The sequence below is a fragment of the Mandrillus leucophaeus genome, unplaced genomic scaffold (assembly GCF_000951045.1).
Source record: "Mandrillus leucophaeus isolate KB7577 unplaced genomic scaffold, Mleu.le_1.0 Scaffold512, whole genome shotgun sequence".
In the NCBI taxonomy this organism is placed as follows: Eukaryota; Metazoa; Chordata; class Mammalia; order Primates; family Cercopithecidae; genus Mandrillus; species Mandrillus leucophaeus.
Genome location: NW_012105498.1, coordinates 1,019,486 through 1,035,090, shown reverse-complemented (window position 1 = coordinate 1,035,090; position 15,605 = coordinate 1,019,486). Strand labels below are relative to the sequence as shown.

Sequence of the window (15,605 nt, the reverse complement as noted above, 5' to 3'; positions counted from 1 at the left end):
TCCCAGCCACTCGGGAGGCTGAGGCAGGAGAATGGCGTGAACCCGGGAGGTGGAGCTTGCAGTGAGCCGAGATAGAGCCACTGCACTCAAGCCTGGGTGACAGACCAAGACTCTGTCTCAACAACAACAAAAAAAGGCTCCTCAGACAATTCTAAAGGGCAGACAGGTTTGGGAACCACCATAACCACTAGTAAGAAGGTAGAGGGGATTAAGATAAAAAATGTCAGAAAAGAGTGAAAGAGCAGTATTTAGCTTATATAATAATTTCTTTATTATTTGAAAGTCTGTGTTTTGTAAAGCCTGTTCTATGGGGTCCTCAGAGGCAAGAACTAAGATTAATTGGAATTAGCTCCAGGAAGAAAGATTTCAATTCAACAAAAGAGGAAATTTCCAATGAAAACAATAAAAATCATGTATTTATGCAGTGTCTGTGATGTCGAGATACTACACTAAGTACCTTATACATTTTAATCCTCACAGAGAAGAAATGCTTCTCAGAAGAAGACATACACACCGCCAACAAGCATATGAAAAAATGCTCAACATCAGTAATCAATAGAGAAATGCAAATCAACACCACAGTGAAATGCCATCTCACATCAGTTAGAATGGCTATTATTAAAAAGTCAAAAAACAACAGATGCTGGGGAGGTTGTGGAGAAAAGAGAACATTTATACACTGCTGTTAGGAGTGTACGTTAGTTCAACCATTGTGGAAAGCGGTTTGGCAATTTCTCAAAGAACTCAAAACAAAATTAACACATGACCCAGCAACCCCACTATTGGTATGTACCCAAAGGAATATATATCATAGTATATTCATACTATATTCACACTATATTCATACTAGAAAGACACATGCACACATATGTTCATCGCAGCACTATTCACATAGCAAAAACATAGCATCAACCTAAATGTCCATCAACAGAAGACTGGATAAAGAAAATGTGGTATGGCCGGGCACGGTGGCTCATGCCTGTAATCCCAGCACTCTGGGAGGCCAAGATGGGCAGATCACAAGGTCAGGAGTTCAAGACCAGCCTGACCAACATGGTGAAACCCCATCTCTACTAAAAATTCAAACATTAGCTGGCCATGGTGGCACACACCTGTAGTCCCAGCTACTCGGTAGGCTGAGGCAGGAGAACCACTCGAACCCGGGAGGTGGAGGTTGCAGTGGGCAAGATCGCATCACTGTACTCCAGCCTGGTGACAGAGTGAGACTCTGTCTAAAAAAACAGAACAAAACAAACAAGAAAAAACTTACTACCATTCACCGAATTCCCCAGGCCAGAAATCTGTCATCCTTGATTACCCTCTTTTTCTAACACCTCATAGCCACATCTATCAGCAAATCCTATCATCTTTCTCTTCTAAATACACCCAAATCTCACCACTTCTCATTATCCCCATCATCTCCACTCTAGTCCAAGCCATAAACAACTCTCTCCTGAACTATAGCCATAGCCCCCTAACTGATTTCCCTGCTTCCACTCTTGCCCTATGAAGGAAAATGGGCTTTCCACAACACCAGAAATCTGGAGGCAAAAACAGTCAAGGCCAACAAGATCTTGGCTTGGCTTTCACTCTATCTTCCCAACAAGGTATGATCTTACTGATGCTGATTTTTTTCAAGAACCAGGATATATATATAAATATTGCCTTAAACGAATACATAGAATGTTAATGTAAGCTCTTCTTAAATGGTGATGAAAGCCTCTAGTATAAAAAGGCGGAAGCAAAACAAGAATGGAGATATCCCATATCACTGGTAGTTACAGGCCTACATCAGGAACTCTAGGAGCCCAGGAAATCTGTGCAGATATTCTACATCTGCTCTTGTACAATTCTAATTTAGTATCCTTGGCATCAGGATATAATTATATCAGGAACTTCATCCAACCTTATATAGTTAGGTGAAGTATGTTCTTTTCCCACCTAATTCATACCCCATATGAAATGCTATGCTCTTGTCCACCTCCTAGTCTATCACCCACTCAACAGGTAGAGTGACACTGTTTTTAAATGTGAATCAGATCACATCATTCCCCACCCTGAATCCCAACAATAGCTTTCTATTTAAAATAAAATTTATATGCTGAGATTTTGCAGTGAAAAAAGAGGAAAAATGAACAAATAAAAATCTAAAACTAAAATCCTTATTAGGCCCTAAATAATCTGACTGGGTCCCTGCTTACCTTTCAAACCTGTCACCACTTTCTTAGGGATTCTACTCAAGCCACACTAACCATTCTCAATGCTACATAATGGCCTTTACATGCACTGCTCCCTCTGCTGGCATGTTCTTCCAAGATCTTAATATGACTCATTCTCATCACTCAGGTCTCTGCTCAAACATCACCACCTCAGAGAGGCCTAATGACTTTCTTATCTATAGCACCACTCTACCCTATTTTCTTTATATATCTATTTTCTTATCAATTATTTATCACCCTCCCCCTGACTACCACCATTCAAATGAAGTTCCTTTGTATTGTTCACCATTATTTCAATACCTACAACAGTGTCTGGCACATAGTAGACAATAAATATTTGTTGCTATTATTATCTATAACAATCATTTGCCAACTAACCATGGAAATCCTTGAGATGTCTCTTTCCCTGTTTCCTTGATCCACTAAAGAAAATACTTGAGTATTTTCTTATATAACTTTCTACCCCCTGAGGGACAGAGGTTATGTCTTATACTTTTTATATGTTCAACAACCCTAGTACAAAAACTTATATTAGTTCTGGTTCCTGCAAAAATATCAAATTATTTTACTTGTAGGCAGTATTTGTCTTTAGAATAGTTTCCAAACTTGTGGTAAAAAGTGGCTATGTTATTTCTGAAAGGATAAATCACAACAGAGGCAGCATACTTACTTCTGGCATCTGTTTTATCCAAGTCACTCAGACATAAATCATCCTTGGCATCAGTGCTTCCCTCAACACCATGTCTTATAAAATATTTCACATCATTTTCATCAATTTCATTTTCATCATCTATATCATATTTCTGTAGCTCCTCTAACAGCTTCACTGCTGCCAAATGGGCAAACCTGTAGAAAAGAATCAATAACTAACCAGATCCACAATCTTCCTGAAACTGAAACTGCAGCTTGCACTTAACTTAGGGAATTACACTCTGTACACTCTGCCATCAATCCACTCACCAGGCAAGGAGCCAAAATCTGAAGGTCACTGACAATTTGACATATATTCAACTATATGAGAAACTTAGTTACTTGACACTAAGGACAATTATTCATATTAAACACTGATTCCATAATTTTTACTGGCAAAAATACACTGGGAATGGAGATCCAATATCAAAGGAATATGTGGTATGCTCTCAAGCAGAGCTGCTCAACTGAATAGAAGACTCAGAACCACCCTCCTTGATTACCTACAGTTATTGCCTTTTCTTGGCCTAATTTAGATTATAGAATTCATTTTCATTTCAGTTTTAGGGCTAACTATTAATATAGCTCTAGCCCCCTCTATCTTCACCCTTCCTCAAGCCAAAGCATTTGGTATGACTTTGAAATTTAATGGAAAAAATAATGACCTTTCCATTCATGTTTTCTAATTCTCCTTAATCTTTCCTGCATCTCTATGAAGGTTCCAGTAAGGTACTCTTAGTTTTGGAGTTGTTGTTGTGATTCTATGTAACCTGCATATTTTTCCACAATTTTTCTAACTGGAATTTTTAATATATTTTCTTACAACTTGAAGAATTACTAAACATAAAAATCTTAAATCCTGTTTTCTTATATTTACATAACCAAACACGCACATTACCTCCTACCAGGTACTGCATATCATTAAAGACATAGTAATAAACATATGCAGGAAGTTGTAAGGTTTATAGAATTCATTATCTCTACTACTAGGTTGTAATTTCACAACTGTCATTTACTGAGTGCTTACTTTACGCTAGATTCAAAGTTATATCTAAAATAACACTACACCCACACCAAGCATTTTGGTGCATGAGAAAAAAATGTGGGCCCAGAAATTATGGAAAACTTCAGATACACCTATAGTATTCAATCACCTATTTGATGTTGATATAAAAATATACAAATAGATCAATGGATAAAATAGTTCAGAATTAAGCCCACACATACATTGAGAACTGATTTTGACAAAGGCAGTGTAGAAATGATAGTCTTTTAAACAAATAGTCTAGAACTGGATATCCATATGCAAAAAAAGAACTTGGACTCATACTTCGTATCATATACAAAAATTAACTCAAAATGATCACAGACCCCAATATAAAAGCTAACACTATATAACTTCTAAAAGAAAACATAAAAGAAAAATTTTATGACTTTGTGTTAATCAGACTTCTTTAGATATGACACCAAAATCATAATCCATAAAAGGATAAATTAGTAAGAAATTTTGCTCTTCAAAGACATTAAGAGAATGAAAAAACAAGATACAATTGGTAAGAAAGGGAAATCTTTGCAAAGCATATATCTGAGAAAGAACTAGTATCCAGAATATACAAAGAACCTTTAAAACTCAACATCAAGAAAACAATTCAATTTTTTAAAGTGGGCAAAAGATCTGAATAATCACTTCATCGAAGAAAATATACAGATGGCAAGTATGTATATTTAAAAGATGCTCAAAATCATTTTTCATTAGAAAATGCAAATTAAAACCACAATGAGCTACCACTACATACCTATTTCATTACTGGAATTAAAAAAAAAGACCCTAACAATACCAAATGACGGTGAGAATGTGGAACAGAAACTGACATCCATTGCTGACAGAAATGCAATTTTTTTTTTTTTTTTTTTTTTTTTGAGATGGAATCTCGCTCTGTCACCCAGGCTGGAGTGCAGTGGTGCGATCTCGGCTCACTGCAAGCTCCACCTCCTGGGTTCACGCCATTCTCCTGCCTCAGCCTCCCGAGTAGCTAGGACTACAGGCGTCCGCCACCACGCCCAGCTAATTTTTTGTATTTTTAGTAGAGATGGGGTTTCACCATGTTAGCCAGGATGGTCTCGATCTCCTGACCTCAAGATCCGCCGGCCTCAGCTGCCCAAAGTGCTGAGAGTACAGGCGTGAGCCATCGCGCCAGGCCAATTTTTTTTTTTGAGGGTCTAGCTCTGTGGACCAGGTTGGAGTGCAGTGAGTGGTGCAATCTAGGCTCACCACAACCTCCTCCTCCTGGCTTCAAGCAATTCTCCTGCCTTAGCCTCCCAAATAGTAGCTGGGAGTACAGGTGCATGCCGCCACACCCGGCTAATTTTTTTAATCTATTCTATTCTATTCTATTCTATTCTATTCTATTCTATTCTATTTATTTATTGAGATGGGGTTTCGCTCTTGCTGCCCAGGCTGTGGTGCAATCTCGGCTCATGGCAACCTCCACCTCCTGGGTTCAAGCAATTCTCCTGCCTCAGCCTCCCAAGTAGCTGGGATTACACACATGCACCACCATGCTTGGCTAATTTTGTATTTTTAGTACAGACAGAGTTTCTCCATGTTGGTCAGGCTGACCTCGAACTCCCGACCTCAGGTGATCTGCCCACCTCAGCCTCCCAAAGTGCTGGGATTACAGGCGTGAGCCACCATGCCCAGCCTGAATTTTTCTTTTTTAGTAGAGACGGGGTTTCACCATGTTGGCCAGACAGGTCTCAAACTCCTCACCTCAAGTGATCCACTGCCTTGGCCCCCCACAGTGCTGGGATTTCAGGCATGAGCCACCGCGCCCAGCCCCTAGAAACGCAAATCTGTATGGCCACTTTGGAAGGCACTTTGGCAGTTTGTTATAAAATTAAACATACACTTTGCATATGGCCCAATAATCCTACTCATAGATTTACCAAATAATTAAAAACATGTTAACACAAAAACCTGTATAGGAATGTTTACAGCAGCTTTATTCATAACCACCAAAAAATGATACAATCAAAATGCCCTTCAACCTGTGAGTGGATAATCGAATTATGGAATGCTATGGAATTCTACTCAGCTGTTAGAAGGAAATGAACTACAATCAAGATGTCCTTCAACCTGTGAGTGGATAATTGAACTATGGAATACTATGGAATTCTACTCATTTGTAAGAAGGAAATGAACTGCTAATACACATAGATGAATCTCAAAATAATTATGTTGAGTGAAAGAAGCCAGACATAAATATATATTGTATGATTCCATTTATATAAAACTCTAGAAAATGCAAACTAATCTACAGTGACAGGAAGCAGATCAGTGGGAGCAGTCAAAGAGAGAGATTATAAAGTGGCAGGAGACTTTGAGGGTGATGAATATGTTCACTATCTTAATTGTGGTAATGGTTTCACAGGATATGCATATATCAAAACTCATCAGTTGTACCGTACAAATATATGCATTTTATTGTATGTCAATTATACCTTAATAAAGTCATTTTAAACCAATAAAATAGACTTGAGTTGATAATGATCCCAGGTACATGGTACAACAAAACCACACTCCAAGGCATCAAAGAAATTCCATAAACAAAATTGTAGGGAACATGAGCTCACAAACAAAAGTTGCATGGCAACTTAGCAAATGATTGGACCACAGCATACTGTCAAGCCTCATCTGCCATTGTTAGCCCATACTCCTAGTTTAGATTCCAGCTTTCTACTCCACATGCAGTTCTTCAAACATACAAGGTGTTATCTTACAACTCCTCCTTAGGTTTACACTTATGCTTACAAGTATCAACATAAATGTTTCTTCCTCAAAAAAAAAAGTTTTTTTCTTTGACCTCTATCTAAATTCTGTCCCCATGCAGTTTCCTTCATAACTTTTACCATCCTCTGTATTAAAGTTTCTCCCTTACAACTTTCCAACAGAAAGACTTTTTTCTATGTTCTTAGTGTACCTTACACATACCATGTAATACAGTATAATGATTAGAATTAATAAGAATTTTATTTGCATATTTCTCTCTCCACAATACTGTAAGCTCCTTGAGGGCAGTGACTGTGTCTTCTCCCCTTTGTATTTCTACCACTAATCACAGAACTTGGAACATGGTAAATATATGGGAAGCTGAATGAAAAAACAACCAAATGAACAAACAGATGGACTAAATATTTCTTGAGAACCTAAATTGAATGAGCTGGCTATGTTTAATAATACGTGCTATATTTAATTCAGATGTAAACTGCAAAATATGTTTCAAAATCCATGTCATTTATTTTTCTATTATTAATGCTATTTATTTTTATCACATAGCATTTCTTAACAGGGAATGCTACAGGCATTTGGATGGGACAAATAGTGCATTACTGTTCTGAGCACTGCAGAATATTTAGCATTCCTAGACCTGACCTCCAGTTGGTGAAGGTCTCCTGACCTCCAGTTGGGGGTCTCCTTCCCCAGCATTTCCAAAGACCCCTCCCATGAGAAAAGGGGAAAATATTACCTCCCAGTTGAGAATTGCTGCTTTAAAGAGAAAAGCTGATATAATGATGGCTGTAAATTCAGCTTGAAAATTGTCATTCCATCTATATTTGATTGAGTCCTCTAAAATTCCATCAAATCTTCAGAGATTTTTGAGTCCAAGAAAGTATATGCAAAACTTTAAAAGCAAAAGAAAGGAGTAAGGAAGACAGATTTATACCTCTTTGCCACATCACTGGGTCTCTCCCCTGCTTTGTTGGTAATATTACTGTCTGCTCCCATTTTAATTAACCATTGCAAACACTCTATGTGGCCTTGTCCAGCAGCTGTTCAAAAAAAGGAAAAAGAACAGGAATTACAAAAAAAGTTATAAGTAACAATTTTCTAAAATTTTGGATAGTACCATTATAGAGTACTTACCTAAGTATTGATCCTTGCAGTAACTGGCAAAAGTACGTTGGGCAAATATTATTTTCTCTATTTCACTTACTAATTCATTAGACAAACATTTAATCAACTGTGTTCAGGCCCCATACAGATAATTTTACATACGGATATAAAAGCTGAAACTCAAAAAGTTTTTTTACGTATTTATTTAAAATCACACAGCTAGTAAAAAGTAGTTTGAAACTAGAACCCAGGCTTTTCTAATACTATCCAGCACTTATCTCCTACTATAAATAGCTTCTAACCAATCTTGTATTTCACAAGAACGTGAGCACATTCTAACCATAAGAACCTACACAGACTTCAAAAAGTCTTGCTTCAGCATATATTTATATGATAGATGTATGGTATATATGTATTCTTCTGACTCTTACAACTCAAAATTTATAGGCCTGTAAAACCACACTTGATTACCTCAACTGTTTACCACCTTTGTCCAAATCTTTACCTCAAAACACATGCTGTCTTTATTTTCACCTTCACAACTCTGCTTAATGTGTCTTCCCACCTAAAGCCAATCACTCAACAATGTGCTCATTCAACCTGAAACTATTCTTCTTTATCCATCTTGAAACTCAAGGAAGCTGAAGAAAACAAACGGAATAGACTTAAAAGAAAGACTTGAGTTTAAGTCTTTTAAACAATAAGATGTGAGGACAAGGCTGTAATCTTCATATCCCCAGAACACAGCAAGTGGCTGCAACTTATAGACCCTCAATAAATGTCTAAATAGAGTTGATGAGTGAATGAATACATTTAAAAAATGAAATCTCAGCTCTGCTATTACTAGCTATATATCTAACCTCAGTCAAGCCACCTGACTTCTCTAAACATCAATTTCCTCATCTTTTACATAGGTGATTATTTCATAAGCAAAGCACACTGCTGCTTTATAAAACTGCAGTAAGGATTACATGTGATAAGAGCTTTTCACTCTGTAAAATAGTATATAAACATCAGGTATTATTACCAAATCCCTATGAACAGTTCCTCAATAATTTGATCCTTAGCAACTTCTTCACCCTTCAATTCCTATTCCTATGACATATATTTTAACAACCTAATTATTTTTTGCCATTAATTGCATCCTATCTTAAAAGAAATCTCTAGTTCTTTTATGGTATAATTATGTAACTCTTTAACAGTAAGGTCCAGATCTCATTTTGGCTCACAGTACAGGCACATGGTTGGTGCTGAATATGTATACATGACCTTGCAAAATGAATCAAAGAGCGAGAACTTTTGGTATTTATTTGGTGCTTTAAAAAGCAAACCCACCTCCATTACTGGCAACAGAGAGGACACAGAGCAATATCAAGGGACTAAACAACCCTATCACTACAGTCCCACAGCCCAGCTGGCAAGTCTGTAAGAACTCTAGTTCTGTTGTTCTCTGCCTCAGAGCCATCTGCCAAATTACAGGCTGGCTTCTGCAGGGTCTGGGGCTTCTCTCTTTCCCACAGAGTCTGGGGCTTCTCTCTCTCCTACAGCCTATCTAACCCACTAACACAGAAACTTCACAATTTCTCAGACTTCTATTAATAACCCCACTTTAGACAAAAATGGCAACATATTGATCTTTCTGTCATTAAGAGTCACAAAATCATATTTATGAGCATGGATAATGCTGAATTTTACAAGACAGAATGAATTTAGCCCAACATTTCATTTTATCACATGGGAAATGTTTAAAAACAGGAGGGAGGGAGGTTAAGTTATATATCTACAATGAAATGCAATAAAAGGATTTACCTAAGATTTTTACTGAATATTGATTAGGATATGTTGACTAATTTGACCAATGTTTTATAAGGAACAAGACAAAATTATACAGGTGTTAGAAATTTTTAAGAAATGACTTGAAATAATTATGATTTAAGAGCAAGTTTAAAAAGGGGAAGTCATAGATCTAAACAATTATTAAATAACTAAGAAGAATGCCTCAATAATAAATACCACAGCTTATCTCCTAAATGCAATTAAAACTAAAGGAAAAGGCAGTCTGACAAAATGTGAGAAACATAAATTAAATTATAAACAGATATCAACTTTTATATGACCAATTTTAGTACAGTATAAACATACAGATGGTACCCAAGAAAAGGCTACTGTCTTAATGTACTTCTGAATGACTGGAGGATCAATGAAAAAATTAAGAAGGAAGTTGAAAAATTTCTTGAAACACATGATAATGGAAACACAACATACAAAAACCTATGAGATACAGCAAAAGCAGTACTAAGAGGCAATATTGTAGTTTTAAGCGCCTACATCAAAAAAGAGAAAAAACTTCAAATAAAAAATCTAATGAGGCCAGGCACTGTGGCTCATGCCTATAATCCCAGCACTTTGGGAGGCCGAAGCAGGTGGATCACCTGAGGTCAGGAGTTCGAGAGCAGCCTGGCCAACATGGTGAAACCCTGTCTCTACTAAAAACACAAAAATTAGTCGGGCATGGTGGTGTGTGCCTGTAATCCCAGCTACTCAGGAGGCTGAGTCAGGAGAATTGCTTGAACCTGGGAGGTGGAGGTTGTACTGAGCCAAGATCGCACCACTGCATTCCAGCATGGGTGACACAGTGAGACTCCATCTCAAAACAAACAAACAAAAAATCTAATGATGCATCTTAACAAGAAAACCAAGAGTAAGCCAAACCCAAAATTAGTAAAAGAAAAGAAACAATAAAGATCAGAGCAGAAATAAATGAAATTAAAATGAAGAAAACAATGCAAAAGATCGATGAAACAGCTGAGTATTTTTTTGAAGAGTTAAACAAAACTGACAAACCTTTATCCAGACTAACTAAGAAAAAAAGAGAGAAGATCCAAACAAATAAAATCAGAAATGAAAATGAGATATAACAACTGATACTGCAGAAATTCAATGGCTCATTAGTGGCTACTCTGAGTAACTATATACCAATAAATTGGAAAATCTAGAAGAAATAAATTCTTAGACACATCCGACCTACCAAGATTGAACCGGGAAGAAACCCAAAACTTGAACAGACCAATAATGAGTAATGATATCAAAGCCATAATAGAAAGTCTCCCAGTAAAAAAAAAAAAAAAAAAGCCCAGAACCTGATGGCTTCACTGCTGAATTCTATCAAACATTTAAAGAAGAACTAATACCAATCCTACTCAAACTATTCTGAAAAATATAAGGGAAAGGAATACTTCCAAACCCATTCTACAAGGCCAGTATTACCCAGACTCCAAAACCAGACAAAGACACATCAAAAAATAAAACTACAAGCCAATATATCTGATGAATATTGATGCAAAAATCATCAACAAAATACTAGCAAACCAAATCCAACAATACATTAGAAAGATCATTTCATCATCACCAAGCAGGATTTATCCCGCGATGCACAGATGATTCAACATATGCAAATCAATCAATATGATACATACCGATAGAATGAAGAACAGAAACCATATGATCATTTCAACTGATGCTGATAAAAGCACCTGACAAAATTCAACATCCCTTCTTAATAAAAACCCTCAAAAACTGGGTGTAGAAGGGACATACCTCACCATAATAAAAGTCATATATGACAGACCTACAGCTAGTATACTACTGAATATGAAAGCCCTTCCTTTAAGACCTGGAACACAAGGATGCCCACTTTCTATTATTCAACACAGTACTGGAAGTCCCAGCTAGAGCAATCAGACAAGAGAAAGAAACAAAGGGCATCCAAATTGGAATGGAAGAAGTCAAATTATCCCTGTTTACTAATGATATAATCTTATACTTGGAAAAACCTAAAGACCCCACACAAAAAGACCTATTAGAATTGATAAGCAAATTTAGTAAAGTTGCAGAACATGAAATCAACATACAAAAATCAGTAGCATTTCTATATGCCAACACTGAACAATCCAAAAAAGAAATCAAAAAAGTAATCCCATTTATAATAGCCATAAATAAAATTAAATACCTAGGAATTAACCAAAGAAGTAAGGGATTTATATAGTGAAAACTATAAAACATTGATGAAAGAAACTGAAGAGGATATCAAAAACTGGAAAGATATTCCATGTTCATGGACTGGAAGAATCAATATTGTTAAAATGTCCATACTATTCAAAACAATCTACAGATTCATTGCAATCCCTATCAAAATACCAATGATATTCTGCACAGAAATAGAAAAAAAAAAAAAAAACCTAAAATTTATATGGAACCACAAAAGACCCAGAATAGCCAAAGCTATCTTAAGCAAAAAGAACAAAACTGAAGGAATCACATTACCTGATTTCAAATTATACTATAGGGCTATAGTAACCAAACAGCATGATACTGGCATAAAAACAGACACATAAACCAATGGAACAGAATAGAAAACCCAGAAACAAACACACCTACAGTGACCTCATTTTTGACAAAGATGCCAAGAACATACACTGGGAAAAAGAAAGTCTCTTCAATAAATGGTGCTGGAAAAAAACTGGATATCCATATGCAGAAGAAAAAAACCAGACCCCTATCTCTCACCAGATACAAAAATCAAGTCAAAATGGAATAAAGACTTAAATCTAGGACCTCAAACTATGAAACTACTAAAAGAAAACATTGGGGAAACTCTCCAGGACATTGGTCTGGAGAGTTTTGAGCAACACCCCACAAGCACAGGCAACCAAAGCAAACATGGACAAATGGGATCACATCAAGTTAAAAAGCTTCTGCACTGCAAAGGAAACAATCAACCCACAAAGTGAAGAGATAACCCACAGAATGGGAGAAAATATTTGCAAACTACCCATCCAACAAAGGACTAATAACCAAAATACATAAGAAACTCAACTCTATAGGAAAAACTCTAACAATCTGATTGTTTGTTGTTGTTGTTGTTGTTGTTGTTGTTGTTACAGAGTCTCGCTCTGTCACCCAGGCTGGAGTGCAGTGGCGAGATCTTGGCTCACTGCAAGCTCCACCTCCCGGGTTCACGTCATTCTCCTGTCTCAGCCTCCCAAGTAGCTGGGACTAAAGGCACCCGCCACCACGCCCGGCTAATTTTTTGTATTTTTAGTAGAGACAGGGTTTCACCGTGTTAGCCAGGATGGTCTTGACCTCCTGACCTCATCCTCCGCCCGCCTCGGCCTCCCAAAGTGCTGGGATTATAGGCATGAGCCACCGTGCCCAGACCAATAATCTGATTTTTAAATGAGCAAAAGATCTGAACAGACATTTCTAAAAGAAGACATGCAAATGGCAAACAGACACATGAAAAGGTACTCAGCATCATGGATCATCAAAGAAATGAAATCGAAACTACAAATAAGATATCATCTCCCCCCAGTTAAAATGACTTATATCCAAAAGGCAGGCAATAACAAACGCTGGTGAGGATGTGGAGAAAAGGGAACCCTCGTACACTGTTGGTGAGAATGTAAATTTGTACAGCCACCATGAAGAACAGTTTGGAGGTTCCTCAAAAAACTAAAAATAGAGCTACCACACAATCCAGCTATCCCACTGCTAGGTATATGCCCAAAAGAAAGGAAATCAGTATATCACCTTCACTCCTATGTTTGTTGCAGCACTGTTCACAATAGCTAAGATTTGGAAGATTTGGAAACAATCTAAGTGTCCACCAATAGATAAATGAATAAAGAAATGTGGTACATATACACAATGGAGTACTAATCCGCCATTAAAAAAAAAAAGACTAAGATTAGCCGGGCGCAGTGTTTCACACCTGTAATACCAGCACTTTGGGAGGCCGAGGCAGGCGGATCACGAGGTCAGGGAAACAAGACCATCCTGGCTAACATGATAAAATCTTGTCTCTACTGAAAATACAAAAAATTAGCAGGGCGTGGTGGCACACCCCTGTAGTCCCAGCTACTCAGGAGGCTGAGGCAGAAGAATTGCTTGAATCCAGGAGACAGAGGTTGCAGTGAGCCGAAATTGCGCCACTGCACTCCAGCCTGGGCGAGAGAGCGAGACTCTGTCTCAAACAACAACATGGATAGAACTGGAGATCATCATGTTAAGTGAAATAAGTCAGGCACACAAAGACAAACTTTCCATGTTCTCAGCTATTTGTGGGATCTAAAAATCAAAACAATTGATCTCATGGACATAAAGAGTAGAAGGATGGTTACCAGAGACTGGGAAAGGTAGCAGGGGAGTCAAAGGGAGGTAGGGATGGTTAAAGGGTACCAAAAAATAGAAAGCATGGGACTGCATGTAGTGGCTCATGCCTGTAATGCTAGCACTCTGGAAGACCAAGGCAGGTGGATCACTTGAGTCAGGAGTTCGAGGCCAGCCTGGGCAACATGGCAAAACCCTGTCTCTACAAACAATACAAAAAATTAGCCAGGCATAGTAGCATGTGCCTGTAGTCCCAGCTACTCAGGATGCTGAAGTGAGAGGATCCCCTGAGCCCAGGAGGTCAAAACTGCAGTGAGTCGTGATCGCCCCATTGCACTCAAGCCTGGGCAACAGAGCGAGACTATCTGATAGCACAACAGGGTGACTATAGTCAATAATAACTTAATTATACATTTTTAAATAACTAAAAGAAGGTAACTGGATTGTTTATAACACAAAGGATAAATGCTTCACGGGATGGATACCCCATTCTCCGTGATGTGACTATTTCACGTTCCACGTCTGTATCAAAACATCTCACATACCCCATGAATATATACACCTACTATGTACCCACAAAATTTAAAAAGAAAAAAACGATAAATGTCCCCCAACAATGCCCTTTTCCAGCTGTAGTGACTTATAATTCCCCTCCACCACACCATCTGATCCACTTCTAGCCGTAGGTATACTTGATGGATGGACTCATGAAGAGAGGGTGAAAAGCAAACTCTTTTGGCTCTTCATCACGTTCACCTTCCCACCTTTCAACATCTATATTAAAAACACCTTGTTGTTGTAGAACAGTCTCTTTAGAACCTGCTTCCAGATCCCTCATTTCTCTCTCAGTTCAAGTGGTGAAGAAATGACTAGGACAGGCTAAAAACTAGCCATCAATGAAATTTAATTTACTGTCCCCACAAAGATGCACTATGAGCACCATGAGTGAGCCTATCTTTTGCTACTGTGTCTAAATGACACTCCCACACACACATTAGCAATCAAAAACATATCTAGGATATGAAATGGGGACTGTAAAATGGATGTGTTATAGGAGGAATTGTGTTCCCCTCAAAATTCATATGTTGAAGTCCTAAACTCCAGTACCTCAGAATGCAACTGTATTTGGAGACAGGGCCTTTAAAGTGGTAACTAAGGAAAAATAAGGTGATGTAGGTGGGCCCTAATCCAATTTGACTAATTTACTTACAAGAGGAGGAGATCAGGACACAAATATGGTCATGCAGAGGAAAGACTATGTGAGGGTATAGCACAGGCCTTCTATAAGCCGAAGAGAGAAGCCTCAAAAGAAACCAAACCTGCTGCCACCTTCATCTCAGACTTCCAGCCTCCAGAATTCTGAGAAAATAAATTTATGTTGTTTAAGCCATCCAGTCTGCAGCATTTTGTTATATCAGCCCTAGTAAACTCATACAGGGGTTTTGCTCCAAGAAACCACATTAAAAAAAAAAAAACTTGGGGGCAGAGCAAGATGGCCAAATAGGAACAGCTCCAGTCTCCAGCTACCAGCGCCAGCAACACAGAAGACAGGTGATTTCTGCATTTTCAACTGAGGTACTGGGTTCATCTCACTAGGGAGTGCCGGACAATCAGTGCTGGTCAGCTGCTGCAGC

The 15,605-nt window shown here is 37.9% G+C and overlaps 1 protein-coding gene across 1 annotated transcript in view; it reads right to left on the bottom strand.

Annotated features, from left to right (window-relative positions):
* The window catches only part of ANKRD42 (ankyrin repeat domain 42), a 74,191-nt gene that overhangs the window by 19,338 nt on the left and 39,248 nt on the right, over positions 1-15,605 (bottom strand). Inside the window, exons 9-10 of the mRNA XM_011996417.1 lie at positions 7,634-7,739; positions 2,890-3,065 (exon numbers count right to left, since the gene is read on the bottom strand). Coding sequence (XP_011851807.1) covers positions 2,890-3,065; positions 7,634-7,739 — 282 coding nt within the window. The remainder of the gene's footprint in view (positions 1-2,889; positions 3,066-7,633; positions 7,740-15,605) is intronic.